Source organism: Crocodylus porosus, unplaced genomic scaffold (genome assembly GCF_001723895.1).
Source record: "Crocodylus porosus isolate Cpor-Errol unplaced genomic scaffold, CroPor_comp1, whole genome shotgun sequence".
Lineage (NCBI taxonomy): Eukaryota > Metazoa > Chordata > Crocodylia > Crocodylidae > Crocodylus > Crocodylus porosus.
Genome location: NW_017728917.1, coordinates 10631468 through 10648206, shown reverse-complemented (window position 1 = coordinate 10648206; position 16739 = coordinate 10631468). Strand labels below are relative to the sequence as shown.

At 41.5% G+C, this 16739-nt stretch overlaps 1 protein-coding gene across 1 annotated transcript in view; it reads right to left on the bottom strand.

Annotated features, from left to right (window-relative positions):
• Positions 1-14008, bottom strand: part of SUCLG2 (succinate-CoA ligase GDP-forming beta subunit) — a 164595-nt gene extending 150587 nt beyond the window's left edge. Inside the window, exon 1 of the mRNA XM_019536684.1 lies at positions 13941-14008. Within this exon, the coding sequence (XP_019392229.1) occupies positions 13941-13994 (54 nt within the window). The 5' untranslated portion in view covers positions 13995-14008. The remainder of the gene's footprint in view (positions 1-13940) is intronic.
• Positions 14009-16739: the final 2731 nt, after the last annotated feature.

Sequence of the window (16739 nt, the reverse complement as noted above, 5' to 3'; positions counted from 1 at the left end):
TTTCTAGGGGGACCCAATGCCTTTTACTGTAGGTCTCTTGTGAAAAGCTGGCCAAAGACCAAAGCAGCCAGAGATACTGCAGTGTGCCTCTAGCAGCTGTTTTGTGAATGACCAGAAATCAGATACTTATTCCTGTGAGTACTGGACATGTTTTCCTTTCAAATTACCCTGTCACAATTAAACCTGGGAATCAGAGTCAAAAAGACACAGAGGACTGAATACACAGGGAGGCTTGTCTGTCTCGGTTGCATGGAAGGTCCCTGGAAGAAAGAATCAGAAACAACTTGGGCAGCAGGACGAGGCAGCTTTCCTGCAACTCCTTATGCTCCACCTGTTCTGTGGATAATCAAGGCTGTCAGTCCAGAACATTTCACAAATACGAAGCCATCTTTGATCAAAATGCAAACAGGATGTCAACACCTACCCTGCTCAGATGCCTGGGAGCCCACCTACCAGCAAAAGACTGAATATTAAAAAGAACTGATAGAACAACACATTCTCAACTAATTTATGGAAATCACTGAATTACTGTATCTACTTACCCAAGCATGCATGGCTTTAACTTCCTTTTCATTCTTGGTCATACTTTCCACATTGTGTTCAGAAGTGCACAAACCTAATATAAGAAACCAACATAATGTGTCCTTCAGCATCAAGCTGAGTCACTGCTTTTTCTGCAGCTGGATGTTAAAGCATTCCCAAGCATTTGTTTGTCTGCTTCAATCTACTCTATCTTTATTTGTTCAGTCTTCAGTATTAACTCACCCAAGCATTTTGACTTAAAGAAATCTATCCGCTTATTAGCACATACAGATTTAAAACATGGCTCAAATTAAGCTTAATTGTAGAAGTCATAGGACCTTAAAAATGTTCTGCATCAAATTCATTGCATTCTCGTTGCTGTCTTTTTTTTTTTTTTTTACTCTCCAAAAGTTTTCCTTCCACTCTTGTAGTTGAATTTATTACTTCCCTGTCCAAAAAGTATTTTTTATTTTGTTCCTGATGGCTGGAAGGGATCATCCAGACATTTCAAGCCAAACAATTGTTTTCGACAGTCAAAAATGTATAACAAAGATAGAGGTGCTAAAACAATCGCTATCTGTACTAGCATGATACAAAAATCTGGAATTAAGCCTGGTTTGCAACCATTCTAGGGCTTCTGCTCTGTGGTCATTTTTCAAAATATTGACTTTTAAAAGCTCTTAGACCCTCGTCACTCTAGCAGGGTTGACACATTTTCATTTTGCACCTATCAGCTCGAAGACTAGGCCTATTAGCTTATGTGCAAGCAACCTGTGAAGTCTCATCTCTCTGCCCATCTTCCTGATTGTGGATGTATACCAAAATATACATCCCAGCACCCGTTCACTAACCCTCACAGGAGTCACTCAAGTCACACCCCTTATTAATCTTCTTGAGCAAATGCCTTATAAGTACCAAGAGGATAAGTAGCCAGACCACTAAGCCTACCACCCAAAGGCAGAGATGGGCCCAACTGCCCTGGAGTAAGCTCAGAGCCACCAGTAGGACAGAGATACTGGGACCACAGAAGGCTCCATATTTTATGAACCACTAGGCATCTGAAGAATGCAAAAGTCCCTCTCAACTCTCCTATGCTATCACCATACATCCTACATGGTTGACTGACAAAAGAGAAGCAGCACTGGTCCCGTTCTCAGTTAGCAGCTGTTCGTGTCCTGCAGGATGGGCAGCTGCACTGGCTAGCTTCAGTGGGGTTATCTCCTTCAGTACTGCTCACATTGTAATATTGCTCAAGCAGCAGCAGAATCATGGCCAAGGCATAGAGGTTCTAGAAAACCACTCGACTGTTTGCACTCCATTCACATTTTTAAGCCTGCCTTCACAAAGAGAGGCGGTGAGCCAAGTTTATCTGAATACAATCAGAAGACAGGGTGGATATGTTACTTTATAGACTAAGACAGAGAAACTGCACAAGCTTATACAGCTTATTCAGTCAGTCTTTAAAGTGACATATGTACGATGCCTCATGGCTTCACAAAGCCATACAGGAAAACATTTTTAAGGGTCACTGAAAGAGGACAGCCCTCATTCAGGAAAGTTTCCTATTAGCTGCTGAGAGCATTGCTTAAACCTTGCACCACAGCACCACACCCACTGGTACCCTAAGTTTTCCAGAATGTTTCAGTAACAATTACATCAATTATAATCTGAATAATTCATGCTGCTGCAGACTAAAGAGATGGGGAGAGGGGAGATACGAGGATGCCTTACCTAAATTTTGCTGGAATTTAAAGAAAGGTAGGTCCTTGCTTCTACAAAAATAAAAAGCCTCAGCTCCTCTTCTAAGTGATTTTCCTACAATAGGCTTTTTAACTTCACTTTCCAGACCATTCTTCATTGTCCCTTTCTGTCCTACTATATTCCCTTGAACTGATTTTGCTTCGTGTTCTCACTTGTTCTTTTATAATCGGTCTGATTGCAAGCTGATTGATCCCAAGACTCACCTTTGCCCTCTTGGAAATAACACAATGTGGTGTTATGTTCCCAGATTATAGAACTCATTTGAGGTATATCTCTTGGGAAAAGCACACACAATTCTCTTTTGTGATGCCCCTAAATAATGTTTTAAAACGCAAGACTTGATTTTTTTTCTTTTTTTTTTTTTTGTCATGGTGAGGAAGGATGGGCAAGAATGGGCTACTGAGGTGTCATTCACTCACCGCAGACTTTAAATGTCATGTGATACCCATACAGTAAATCTGCTTACACACACATACACACACTTTTGCATAGTTATTCTTCTGGAAAAAAAACAGTCTTTCACCCTTAAAGTCAATAATAAAACTGCCAGTAGTATCCATGGGTCAGGCATGGAGTAGTTACCACACTGTCCATCTGGTTACCAAGTCAGTGTCCCAGGTGTCATCCAGCCTTTCCACACCAAATTCTGGCTATTCCCAGAGATTTCCACCAGTAGGGTGTCTGGCGATGATGAGTCTTCAGACAGGATACAGCTAGCAAAAGACATCTTTATCTTCAGATACTGCACTAGACAGCCCAGAAATCAGGTTCTAGTCCTATCACATTAAGTGGGCAAGTAGAATTTTGAAGGTAATCTTGATAAATGCTATGCAGTCAGATTAAAATCAGAAAACTTCTCCAAAACAATTATTTGTATTGAACTCCTTAAGCAAATCCTTATGTTTACATAATAAATTGGTATAATGGAAATGTATTGAGCATCCACACATTTCTAAGTCCAAGGGACATGCAGTACCGTTATATGTCAGGAACCAATTTTCAGAGTTTTTTAATCAAGCTGTGCTTGGATGAAGGGTAAACTGTAACACAACTGCAGATTCAATTCTGCTGTTGTCAGTGGGCTGGCTTTCAATAGGCGCCTGCCGTTTTGCATTCGTAATTAATTTTCATCAAATTGAGTCCATTTTGCTTATTTCTAACTTCAAAGCTTTAGGAAAGGCATGCTTTCCTGACCTAAAAATAAGGCCTTTGAAGTATCTGATGAAAATAGAGCCACATAGCAATATACAACTGGATAATCAATTGCAGAAAATACTTTGCAAAAGTAGTAAAATTTTTGGTGCTATGTATTACTAACCCAAAAAGGGAAATGAAATATCTTCTCTACATAAATTAAAAATGTCCCTGTTATTTCAAATTTCTTGAGGGGTAATTTAATATTTTTGCTTAACTTCCATATTTTTGCTACAACACTTAAAATTATATTTTCCAAACAATATAATGCTGTAGAAATGCTTTTCATATTTAAATATTGCCAGGACAAAATGAAAAACTATCATCACGAACAAGATAAAAATGTTATGCTACTCATAGTGTATCTTCCTATGGATTTGCTGTGTACTTCACCCAAATTATAACTTTCTGAAATATTAAGACAAACTATGACCAGTAGGTTGATCAAACTTGCCTCTGAAGTCTTAACTATATACATCACAGAAGTTTGTCATTTTTGCTATACACTGGTATTTTTTTTTTTTTTAAGTGTTGAGAGTTTCTTATACTTTATAGAGAGCATTCAATTTGGAAAAAGTTCAGCATATATGTTCCTGGGTTCTCTATATTTTTTTAAATAGGAAATTAACATGAAGTAGAATTGCTGTTCAGAATTGTTTGCTTCTGCTCTTTATTACTTGAAGTCCCATCATAATAAACGCTTTAGTACCTAATTATATCATCATAGGGGATTATGACTTGAGCAGTAAGAGCAGTACAACATTCCTCAGCAATAAAGATATAAATGTCCATAGTACTAAAGACATAAGAGATACAGAAGGAAAGGACATATAAACAGAACTTGGATACATACTAGATATGCAAGACATGCTTTACTAAGCTAAGGTGGGCCTTAGTAAGTATTTCTCATAGTGCATTACATGTCATCATTTGTGCATACCATTTTTAGTTTTAATAACATGTTCTCCCACTATTTTTAAATACACCTTGATTTTAATGAGATGGTTTGACTCTTGAATTAAGACAAGGTACACTCTCAGCAATATGCCCATAAACAGAAGACAACCAGGTTATGAGTCAAAACTGGGAGAAATTAGTTATCATCCTGGAGTATTCTATTAAGGCATGCTCCAGAATATGAACTGAAATAATATTCTGTGGGGCAAGAATAAAAGACCAAAGTTTATGAGTTGCTTCCTTTCTTTTGCACGTCACTTTTTTACTATTGTTTCCTGTTATTCACGCTGGACATTCACACTGCTGCCTGCCGTCATTAGATCCCAGAGTAAGAGTCTAGAACACCATAGGCAGTATTATCAGTTCACCATCAAAAACTTTGGCTTTGAAGTGGATTTCTACCTTTCCAACATCACTGATCAAACATTTCAAGCAAATGAAAGTGTATTTTAAGGCACGTTTAAAACAAAGCAATCTTTGATTTTTTGCTTCCTTGAAATGCAGGCACATTCGCTGCCTCTGCTCAGGCATTTGGAATGATTGAGACTTTCAGACATGTGGAAGTTCACTGTACAATAAAAGCTAATCAGCGAGCTGAGGGAGTAGGGGGGAGCAATCCTTCATCAGACGCGTGTTCTTCTAGTAGCTTTTTAAAACACTGCCTACCTACCAGCTGATAACATTAATCAGGTGCTAAGTGGCAGAGGTCACCATCAAAGCCAATGCCAACTCAAACTGCCTACTCGTAAGAGAGAGTACAGTAACGAACACAGCAACGATGACATTCAACTGTTGGCAGGCAAGACAATCTGTAGGAGATCAAAAGTCTTCAAAGTCCTTTCATACTACAGAATGGGAAAAAAGGGGCAGGAAACATGTCTTGGTTATGCAGTTTGAGCTTGAGGCTGAGTGGGCATCAAAACCTTCTCAATTCTCATCCTGGCTCTAGCCCATTTCCTTTGTGGCACTGGGAACATCACTTAATCTCAGTCTCAAACCAACCACTGTTGTTGAAGCGCTCTCTACAAGACATGCCTGTGGTTATAAACAAAGAGCGGTGCTCACGCAACATCACTGCTGTTAGGTTTTGTGGGACCAGGTGGATTTGCTGCATTTCATAGCTTGAAAAGCTTTGGTCTCCAATAACCTGCAGCTTTAGGACCAAGCCATAAATCTTCCATTCAAATTTTGTTTCCATTTTAACATATGGAGAAATGTGAAAGGTGAAAATCCAAATGCCAAGGGAGGCGGGATGTATTTTAATGTCTTTACAAGCAAAGGTCTTGGCAGCAGGAAAAACAGACATTAAATAGAATTAATTTATAACAAAAGGTGAAGTTCCTCAGAAAGTTCTCTCTAATGCTATCCCAAGAAGATGGAAATATTTGGGATGTGTTAAGGAGGCCACAACCTATGTGCCACACCACCTGAGTCTTTGGACAGCTGGAGGTACAGGCAAATCGGTCCGAACAAAAAATCTATCAGATGCTGCTGAGAGGGGAAAACCTTCCGGCACTTGACAGCATAGAGAAGATGCAACAAGCAGCCTAAAACAGATAGGGATGGTGGACCCTTGTTTGCATCCTAAGTGACATCTGCCTGGGAGAGTAGTTTTCATGATTCAGCTAGCAAATATCTCGTGATACAGAGCTCTGCGTGCAGCTCTGTAATAGGAGCATGAACAGTCTTGGGGTAAGTTGGAAGTCACATCAAGATGCTGCCCTGCCCCAATGCAGAACACGAGCAGTTCTAAGTAGCACCCACCAGGATTAATGGAGATTGTGCTCCCAAGCTCCTGGGGGCATTAGGTAGTGGGGAGGTGGAAAGGGGAATTCACAATCCTTTTCATTTTAACAGATGAAACCAACTGTTTCCCCACTCAGTGTGCTGTTCTTACTTTGAAAATGGGGACATGGTCACACCTCTTTCCCAGGCCTTTACTGGAGCTTTCTGGATGGGGTGAGCAAAAAGCAAGCAGCTCTGGGAGAGACAGGGAGGAGTGGGTCATGACCATAGCCTGTACATAGCTAGGGAAGGGTGGAGAGTCTTACCTTTAGTGTTTAAAATAAGAGTCCAATGACATAATTTCCCCTTTCCCCTCGTTTCATTCTAGATTATTTAATATAGCTATTTGTAATTATCTTGGAAAATAAATTGTGGCAAAAAAATCACATAAATGATTTCAACTAAAGAAACTCTACAACATAACTACCCGAGAGGATTTCTTCAACAAAAAAAGTGTTATTTACACATTTCTGAAGCTACCTTCAGACTGAGTGAAGAGAGTATATCAGTAGTTAACAAGTGGGATACAATCACCCCTACCTCTACAGCACTGCTAATATTCATCCAAACCCCTCACTTTTAACAAAGAATTTAAGAGAAGGAGGTAGGTACCATAGGGTAAGTAACTACAGTAAAAATGCTTCTCTCTCTTGCTCTGACACAAACTGAGACTATTGCTCATTTCCTGTAATCCCCTGAGTCTATCTACTCTGGTAATACCTTCTCATTTTTCATTTTTCCCTGTTATTGTTCCCATGAGTTTGCTTATTGTTCCTATAGCTTTCTAAATTCACAACATATGAATGGGTGTTTTTAAGTTGCTGTTACTGATGCTCTCAAAGTATCCATCTATTTTCAGACAAATAAAACTCTTTCATTTACAGTTTAATCATAAAAACCTAGTTCAGTTTGGAACAAGGGTCCACTGGATCCTGAAGGTTATAGTCTTCTGCCTGCTACATAACCTTTAAGATAAATCCTCAGATTTATTAACATAAATTGCTTGGGCACTTTATAAAAAGTCACATATTCATTCTGAAGAGCAAGGAAGCACATCAGAAAGTTGCAACGTTACCAGTGCACCTTGTACAGCATCGTTTAGCTGATAAGCATTTGCGTATAACCTTTGGTCCCTCACTTGTAAACAGCAAGAATCACCTTTTTGCTATGAAAAGCAGAAAAATAAAGCCTGAACTATTAATTTTACAAGACAATTTTACAATACAAATGATAGAGGTAACACTTAAAACTACTATGTCTTCCAGAGCTGTTCAATCTTTCAATACTAAAAATATGTAATAAAACAAAGGCAAAGTTTAATACAATATATATGCACAAATACATGTCTGTCAGAGCAACATTACAACCTAGATACCAGAGCAACATTACTGCATTTTTACAGAACGGACCTAATTTTGAATTCTAACTTGTGATCAAGGGCTTTATATTCTGCAGTAGTAGAATTTGCCACAAAATTGTAAGACAGAATCGAAAAATGATCTATGGACCCCAAGATATTAAAAAAGGAGCTTTGCATAAATGAAAAAAGTTCCCCATGCATCCAGCCAGTGTTGAGGGGGACAGTCTCAGAATGAGTGTTGGAGATGCTCACTTATATATGCTGTCTGTTTACCATTGGAAACTAGCAGAGTAAATGAAAGCTAGTCCAATATGCTGAGGATGGAGCACTGTTGTAGTCTGGGAAGTCTGTGAGCCAGCAGAGACAGAAAGCACCAACTAAAAAAGCAAACTGGTAAATTCAACCAGGAAACTCACACTTTTGGGGAAAGGAAATATTCTGAAGCCCTACTAAACATCCTTTTTACTCTGAATCTCCAAAGAAACAGGAACCACCACAAATAAATCTGTCCTCACAAACAAATGTTTACGTGAATAGGATTCCTCCTTTTATAGATCAACAGGATTTGCCCATTACCTAAGGACATCATCAACAGCAGCAGTAGTAGCAGAAATCAAATAGAAAAAAGCCTTTGAGCATCATATATGTTGCCATCCTGCAGTATTGCTCTTCAGTGTTTTGACCAATCTGTTTTTAACTGATTCTAGTAACTGGGTTTCCAACACTTCCCCTTCATCTCCCCCACTAAGAAATGCTTCCAATTTTCGCTCTAAGGTTTCCATTCCTTAATTTCATCAAGTTATTGATCTGATTTTTATCTGGACAACAATTCATTACAGATCAGTCCTTAATGACCAGTTTCTGTATTACCATCATAGGCAGAAATCACCGCATAAGTATGACTGGTAAAGTCCCATATTTTATTAAAATACTAAGAAGAAAAAGCTAACTGATTCAGCAGATGGCTAGAAGCTTGCTTCTTCAGCAGAGCCATTAAAGAAGGGAATTTGCTGTAGCAGGTCCTTAGGGTATACACTTGAAGCTGCAAAGAAAGATTGAGGCAGTAATGCACTCAGCCTACAAAAGTTGTGTTCAGAGATTCAACAGGGGGTTGTTTAAATAATCCCAAAATAGTGTGTCAATGAGTTGGCCAGGAGTCAGCAAAATAATATCCCTGAAAACCAAAGTAATGGACAACTCACTTGCAGAGGAGGGCAAGTCCTCCTTATCCTCTCCCTTCTGGTGACATACTGAACATTTTGAAGCTCTGGGGTTTCAAAAAATGAAGGAACCATTACCCCTACCCTGACTTAGGGTGTGTAAGAAATGGGCATAGAAGAGACCATGATGCCCGACAGAAGCTCAAAACTCCCAAGTATTCCTCTCCACAACCTTTTTGTAGCTCAGCTGGTAGGCAACAAGATCAAATGGAAGACTGTTGAGCGAGTATATTTGTTAGCATGTAGCATACCAATTTACCTGAATCCAAGAGGAAGGTTTTTCCTCTTTCAACCTTAGGGGGAGGGGAGTAAAAGCCCCTTGTCTTGGAATCAAGTACAAGGCAGGGAGGTGCAGGGGTATACCCCACCACCACCACCTGCACCCCTACTGCTGCTTCCCCGGCTATAACACTGGGCAGGGGACAAATTTAAGAGAAGCCTCCAATTTGTAAAATTTTCCATGTTTGGAATCTAAATATTGGAGGATCATCTTAAATATGAAGTCATCTTGGATTCAGGTAAATACAGTAATATTGACAAACACATTACAGCACAGAGAGAAGTAAACACACGGTGATCAGAGCAAAGTAGCCAACAAGCATGCAATACAGTAAGCTTGTTGCCAAGAGTACCATGTTTTTCCTTTTGCTTGAAAGAAGTTCACTTGAGTCTTCCTACCACCATTCATAGCCTACACTTTAAAAAAGTAGACAAATAAATAATTGCATTAACCATTGTTTTTATCCTACAAACACCTAATCCAATGGCTCGCAAACTTCTTAGACTCAAGGCACCCCTCAGAAAATGCTAGCTCTTAATTTTCACTTGTTTTTTTTACTACAGAAAACTAATAGAGTAATTCTTCTCTGGCCAAGAACTCAATGTTTTTAACACTATGGATTCCTATTTGAATTCCCCAAGTTTATCTTGTGAATCATATGTCCATACCATTGTGTGGCACCCTACTGCCCTGGCACCCTGGCTGAAAATGACTATCCTAGCTCAGCACTTTTCAAACTAGAAGCAACAGCAAATATAAGTGGGATTGTGAGCCCCTAATTCTCCATAGCCTGCAATGAACAGGGGCTGACAACCTACAAGCTGCTCTGCAATACTGCCCCTGCCCACGTTCAGCTCTCACAGTGGGGCAAGGGCAGGCATGCAAGCAGTTGCTGAAGAGCAGCAAACATGCAGTGAAAGTCCCATTTCCTGTCGATTTTAAGTACCCAAAGAATTAGTACTGTAGGGAATTCCTCCAGAAAAGCAGGTCTGTATGGGGGTTGCAGACTGGAGGAGTTTGGGGACTGCTGACTAATCCACTGGAAGATGAGACAAGACAAAAATCACACATTAAAAGCAGAAAAAAACATAGCTGCTTTGCAAGGAAATGAGAGGTTCAAGCCTAGATAATGACACAAACACTCGAGCCCTCTTTCTCCTATTGTCTTTGTGGCACAAGGGTCTGCTGGTATGGTCCTAATCAGATCAGAGCATATGATTCAATTTCCCAAGGACAGATTATCTCACTAGGGCAAAAAGTGTGGTGTTTGCTAAACATTTTGAAAACATGCCCCCATATCCGCTCCAAACAGGTTTATCAACATGTTTGGTGGAACCATTAACTATTTGTAAATTAAACACAGAAGAGATGGAGCAAATGTCTGTTTGTGTTACACAAGGAATTGCTATCTAGTTTTGATGCTAGCATGCTTTTTTGGAAGCTGAGTTTATTCTTAGAGCTGACAGAAGACTTTACATGAGTGAAAGATGTCTGGTGGTCAGCCTGAAACTTTCCTAGCTTTGCATTAAAAACATCTGGAAAATGTTTAAAGGGAACTGCTGTCACCTTACCACTGCTTTTCAATGCACTCAAGGTGCCATAACATTTGGAGGCCTTCTTGAAGACCTGTTAAACCTACATTGTGGAAGGGGATTCTCCACATTGGTCGGAACTAAAATTAAAGATTCAGAGTGGTCTTCACATATTTGCCCCTTGCAAGAAGACCCTGAAACCTGCCTGGAGCCTCCTGTAATAATTCAGTTTCAATTATTCCTTCTTTAAATTCAGATCACTATTTCTAAGGCTATTTTGAAAACAGTCCATAGTCCCAAAGGGCTCAACCCAACTCCCATTCAAGTAAACAGGGGACTTCAAAGGGACCCATTGTACTGTTAAGCTACAAGATTGAATTTTGCTACACAGTAGTCTCTGGAGTGTTTTTCAGAGCACTTTACAAATATTGCACCAATAAGAACAGGCCTGAACACCCTTGTTCAGGGCACAGTGGACAATCAAGATCCATCTTTTATTCTCCTGAAGTGCCTGATACAATATGAACCCGGAAAGGAAGAAACACTGAATAATTTATCAAGACTATAAAATAAAGGAATCAGGCTAAAAAAAAAGGCCACTTAAATATCTGAAAAGGTAACTCGCAGCAGAAAGTAAAAATATATATTTAAGAAATGACTTGTTCCTTTTTTTTATTGGGAAATGATGCAATGTTTCCCTGTGATGGGGTCAAGTACTATATATTGCTCCTTTAAAACAAAGTTATATAGAAGAATGTGTTTGTTCCTGAGGATTTCAGAGGCAGTACCATCTGCTTACACTCATAAAACTTGTTTCAATACAGTAACAAACAGTGCAATCAGTTTTGGCAACAATGGAAAACATTCTAGGAGGGTTGTATAGTATACAACACCCAATCTATACAAACAATGTTGCCACCAATAAATCCCTAAGATTAAGAGTGATTGGTTTCAAGTCCCAGAACAAACTACTCATACATGTGAGGGTCTTTTCATTAGAAATGGCAAACCAAATATTTAATAAATTGAAATATTTTTGGAACTTCATGGTGCCTGGAGGCTTCAATCAGAAATAAAAAATAATAATAAAAAAAAATGCACAGGTATAATATCTTTGGTTAATGAGCAACCTACAACAATAGGTATTAGACATGTCAATATCTTGACTATTTGAGTCTATGCCCATTAATTTCAATGGAATAAATGCAGGAGCTGCTTGTACAGTTTTTATTGAAAAATAATAGTCCTATATTGCTAGCACCCCGTGGCAGGATGACATCTTCAGCTGTGTTTTGTACAGCTCTGAGCACTCTCTTGAAATTAATATCGACAGCACTTTCATAACCTCTGTTATGAAAAGCATGTCCTTGAAAACCAATTTATACCTAATAGTCAAATAAGATACTCACCATCGCATCCCAATTAACTAGAAAAGAAAGTAGACATAGTTTGGAACCAATATTTCTAGGTTTACAACACAGTCAACAGTGAACAATGCGAAAGCTCCCCTCTAATTAAAGGATGTTCCTAAAAGACAAAGACCTACTACTTCTTTTCCAGGGACAAGTTCAGTGCCAGTAATATGCTTTAGCTGAAATAAAACTCACAGTACTGTTCTAACAAGCATGAGCATACCCCTGCAGTAACACTTGCAGTGCAGAACTGACTACCAACATGCTTTTTTCACTCAAGAAGACTGCTCCAGTTGGGAAAATGCTCACACTCAGAAGTGTGAGCCAATAAAAATTGCTGTGCAGTTGCCGACCAGATAAAAAGGTGAAATAAAGTGGCTGGCTGCAAATCAGTCCAAAATACATCTGGCCAATTTATTATTTTTAGATCTTGAGCTTCACCTTGCTGCCCTGGTGAATACAAAATTCCCATGAACTTTGATGGAAGTTTTGTGTCTATTCAAGGCTGAAAAGGAAGGCCCATTAATTCTGTTTCATAATATCACTAAGACTTGTGCAAAATGGCAATTACTGACCTTCTCCGGCAATCCTTGCCTCACAGGCCTGATCACAACCTTAATTTTAAATAAATACAGCACTCACTGAAACCTGTAGGAGTTGTATTCCCATAACCAAACAGCCTCAGGCATATTAACGTAGCCAGAAACATATCACCTTTCTTATCACATTGCTTAAATAATGTCTTGATAACTAGGGAGTTAGTTATTTTTTATGCATTCTTGCAAACACCAGATGTTAACAGCAAGGTTAAGTGGTCTTTACTTTTCAATTTTCTTTATTCCTAAGGTAAAGTTTTGTGCATACAGGCAGTTCTCGGACTTACGACACAACTGGTTCCCGAAAACCCTGTCTCAAGTCGCGATGTTGTAGCGCGGAACTGATTTTCTCATAAGAAACAATGTTATTAATGGGGGTTGGTTCCCAAACCAAAACCCGATACCCTATTTTCACCAAAAATCACCAGGGATTTTGTACTCGATCAATTATAGATGAGCAATATAGCTACATTAATGCAGTTATATTGTAAATAGCAATCATATTGATTTGGAAGGGCTTCTTTGAGGTGACTCTGCCGGACTTTTTGCAGGGCTCCTGGCTGGGGTCTCCTCGGGAGTCCCGGCTGCAGGTTTTTCCGGCGCCTCGTCCGCTTTCTTAAAGAAAGCATCCAAGGAAATTCAGACAGACATTCTCCAGGGACACGGGCGATGTCACGTTGCATCGGATCGAGCGTCGTCAAGTCGCAACTGACGTCAGGAAGTCGAAACCGGGTGTCGATTTATAAAAATCATCAGTGCAAAACGTCGTACCGCGAAACGCTGTCAGTCGAGGACTGCCTGTATTACATACTACGCCAAGTTCTGCTATTTTGAGCCGTTAATAGCCGTTTTAATTAAAGTATAACTTTTTTTGCCCCCACCCTACTGCCAAACACCTACTGCTCACAAGATGAGGCTAAGCAGCATGAATGCATTTTTAAATTCGCATTAGGAAAGCGATGAGTGAAGACTGGGTGACAGAAGGGAAATAAATTGCCCAAGACTAAACCATGGGAAGATCACTTTTAACCCGAGTTACCCCGTAATATCGCTGTGGCGGTGTAAGTTACACGCCCGTTAACCCTGGCGCCGTTGGTGAGGGGTCACGGGCGCGGGCGACGGAAGTCCCTCAGGAACGGGCGGCGCGGGCCTCCCCGGCCCGGGGCCACGCCGCCTGGGGCAGGAGCCGCAGCGTGACACCGCCCCCGGCCCGCGGCCTGCTTGACGCAGCGCGGAGCGACCCGCTACGTGCCCGCCGGGCTTGTGGGGCGAACCGCGGACGAGCCCGGCCCGGGGCAGGCCCCGCACCCCGGCCACTCACCGCCCCGCGCAGCAGAGCGCAGCCCCGCGCCGCGCCCGCCCTGGGCGCCGCCATCTTCGCTCGGCTCGGCTCCGCCTCAGACCCCGAGACAGGCCGCGCCCACGTAGATGCCGGGTATGCCCCTATAGATGCCAGGCTCCCCTATAGAGGACAGGCTCCACACACCATATTGCTGCCAAGTGCCCCTGGAGAGATGCCGGGCGCTCCCCTAGATAGATAATAGGTCTCCCGCTGTAGATGCCAGGATCCCCTATAGGGGACAGGTGCCAAACACCCTGAGAGAGATGCCGGGCTCCCCTGTAGATTGCCAGGCACTCATCAACAGATGCCAGGTATGCCCTTATAGATGCCAGGCTGCCCTATAGTGACACACACACACCATATTGCTGCCAAGTGCCCCCAGGGAGATGCTGGCCCCCGTTATAGATGCCAGGCACCCCCCCAGATAGATAATAGGTCTCCCCCTATAGATGCCAGGATCCCCTATAGAGGACAGGTGCCCCGAGAGAGATGGCTTGCTCTCCTATAGATGCCAGGTACTCATCAGTAGATGCCGGGTATGCCCCTATAGATGCCAGGCTCCCCCATAGAGGGCAGGTGCCCCCCAGATAGCTGCAAGCACCCCCAGAGGGATGTCAGGCTCCCCTACAGATGCCAGGTGCTCCCTAAGATAGATGCCAGGTATCCCCCTATAGGTGCCAGGCTCCCTGATAGATGCCAGGTATTCCCCTATAGATGCTAGGCATCCCCCTATGGGTACCAGGGTGCTCTACAGATGCCATACCTCCACCTGGATATAGGCCAGGCACCCCCGCCTCGAATCAATGCCATGCACCCTGCTAGTAGGTGCTGGGCACCCCCCAGATGGAGGCACTTTGCTTCCACTCGGTTGGGTTTTGCTGACTTCAGAAAAATACTATCACAGGTTTTCTGTGGCTGAGAACTGAGACCATCACAAGGCAAAATGCTTTTAGTGCTGCAGGTTCCTGTTTGAAATCTCAGGACTTTATATCATGCATCACGTTTACACACCTCATTAGGCTCACATCGTGTGGCACCTCGCAGCAAACTTGACCAGCTCTCAAAGCACCCCAGGGTGCCCTGATTGAGAATGGCTGCTCTAATCCTGTTTTTGCAGTCCCAAAGTGAAGCATAAGCACTGAAAGCGATTCCAGGGTACAGGTATGGAGTGCCTCCATTGCTGAGATGCCTGTTTGAGAGCCCTGATTTTCAGTCCCTCTTCGTGACCAGCCCTCTGAAAATCAAACTCTTTACAATAAGCATTACAGTGAGGCAGATGCAACCTCTAGATCTCACTAAACATATCGGCCCTAACTACAGAGAGAGGCAGGCCACTGGAGCTGAGATAAATATCCCCACTACGGATTTTAAGAAGAGAATTGACCTAGTTCTCTAATGGGATGGAAGATGCAAATCCTACACCTCACACCCGGGTAGACAGAGGCTTGGCTGGTATGGTGTAGTTGGGGATGGTCCTGTTTTGAGCAGAGGGCTGGACTAGATGTCACCTGAGAGATCCCTTCCAACCCTGATTTTTGATGATACTAAATCATGCCACTGTGTTACAACCAGGATATTCCTTGTGCAGAGAAATGTGCTGAGCCTAAAACTCTTCCTCCGTAAGGCAAAACCCCCATATCTATTATCTCAGCAGCTCCTTTCACAGCAGTAGTATTTTCTTTCTGATACACATCACCAAAGCTCATCCGTTCATTTTAGGACTTCAAAAAGATATACAACTATTAGGTACCCTCTGAGATAATAAATAAATATTATCATCCCTGTTTTTATGACTCAATCTCTGTAAATAGTGGGATGAAGGAAGGATTTCAAATCCTATTCTCCTTATGCTAGAATTTGATGATAGGAAAAGAAGACCTCTGCTGTGAATGCCAAAGGCCTATCGACAAAGACAGCATGTTCCTACAAAAAAAAAAAGCTTGGTAAAACAAAATTTAAAAAAATCAGGGTTTCAGTGGAGTCCCGTTAACACCAAAAAAAAAAAAAAAGTACACATCCCTTACAAAAATTCTACAACTTCATAAAAATACAAGTACTGGCAAATACTAAATTGAACAGTTTTGTTCCTGCCACCCATATTTAAGTTAAATAATGTGTTTCAATAAAGATTCTAAAGACGCTGCTTTACCTGTATTATATTGTAATGCACAGTACTCAGAGTTAACATAAAAATGAATGGAGGCCTGTTCTTATACCAGATTGTGCACAGCCTTCAGTACTATGCTTGAAATATGATTTCAGATTTAGTTTCCTGATTGTGGATTAGTAAGCATACCATTATCCAGCCACCCAAATGATATTGGCTGGTCATCATATATGTCTATATAGTAGGTATATAAGCTTTCAGACAACATATGTGGGTTGCATGCTCCAATAACATTTGATATTTGATGAGAAGCATTTTCACTGGCTTGTAAAAATAATGGAGGTATCTCTTCATTGTATGCTTTCAATTGTTTAGGTTAGGGGTGTCAAGTATCTGACCTGCAGGTCAGTTCTGGCCCGCAGAGCTCTAGGAGTTGGCCCATAAGTCTCAGACCAATCCTGTATTCCACATGCTGCATGTGGAGCAGGTCTGTCTGGTGCATGGACTGGACCTGGTGCTATACATAGCACAGGGGATTGGTCTAAGGTGCATGCTACATGCAGCACCTGTGCCGGCCCAGCCCTGAACACGGACTCTAGGGCCAGTCCAGTTCAGGCTGTGCAGAGCCAGCATGCAAGCTGGTCTGGTCGGTCAGGCTCCAAATACAGCAC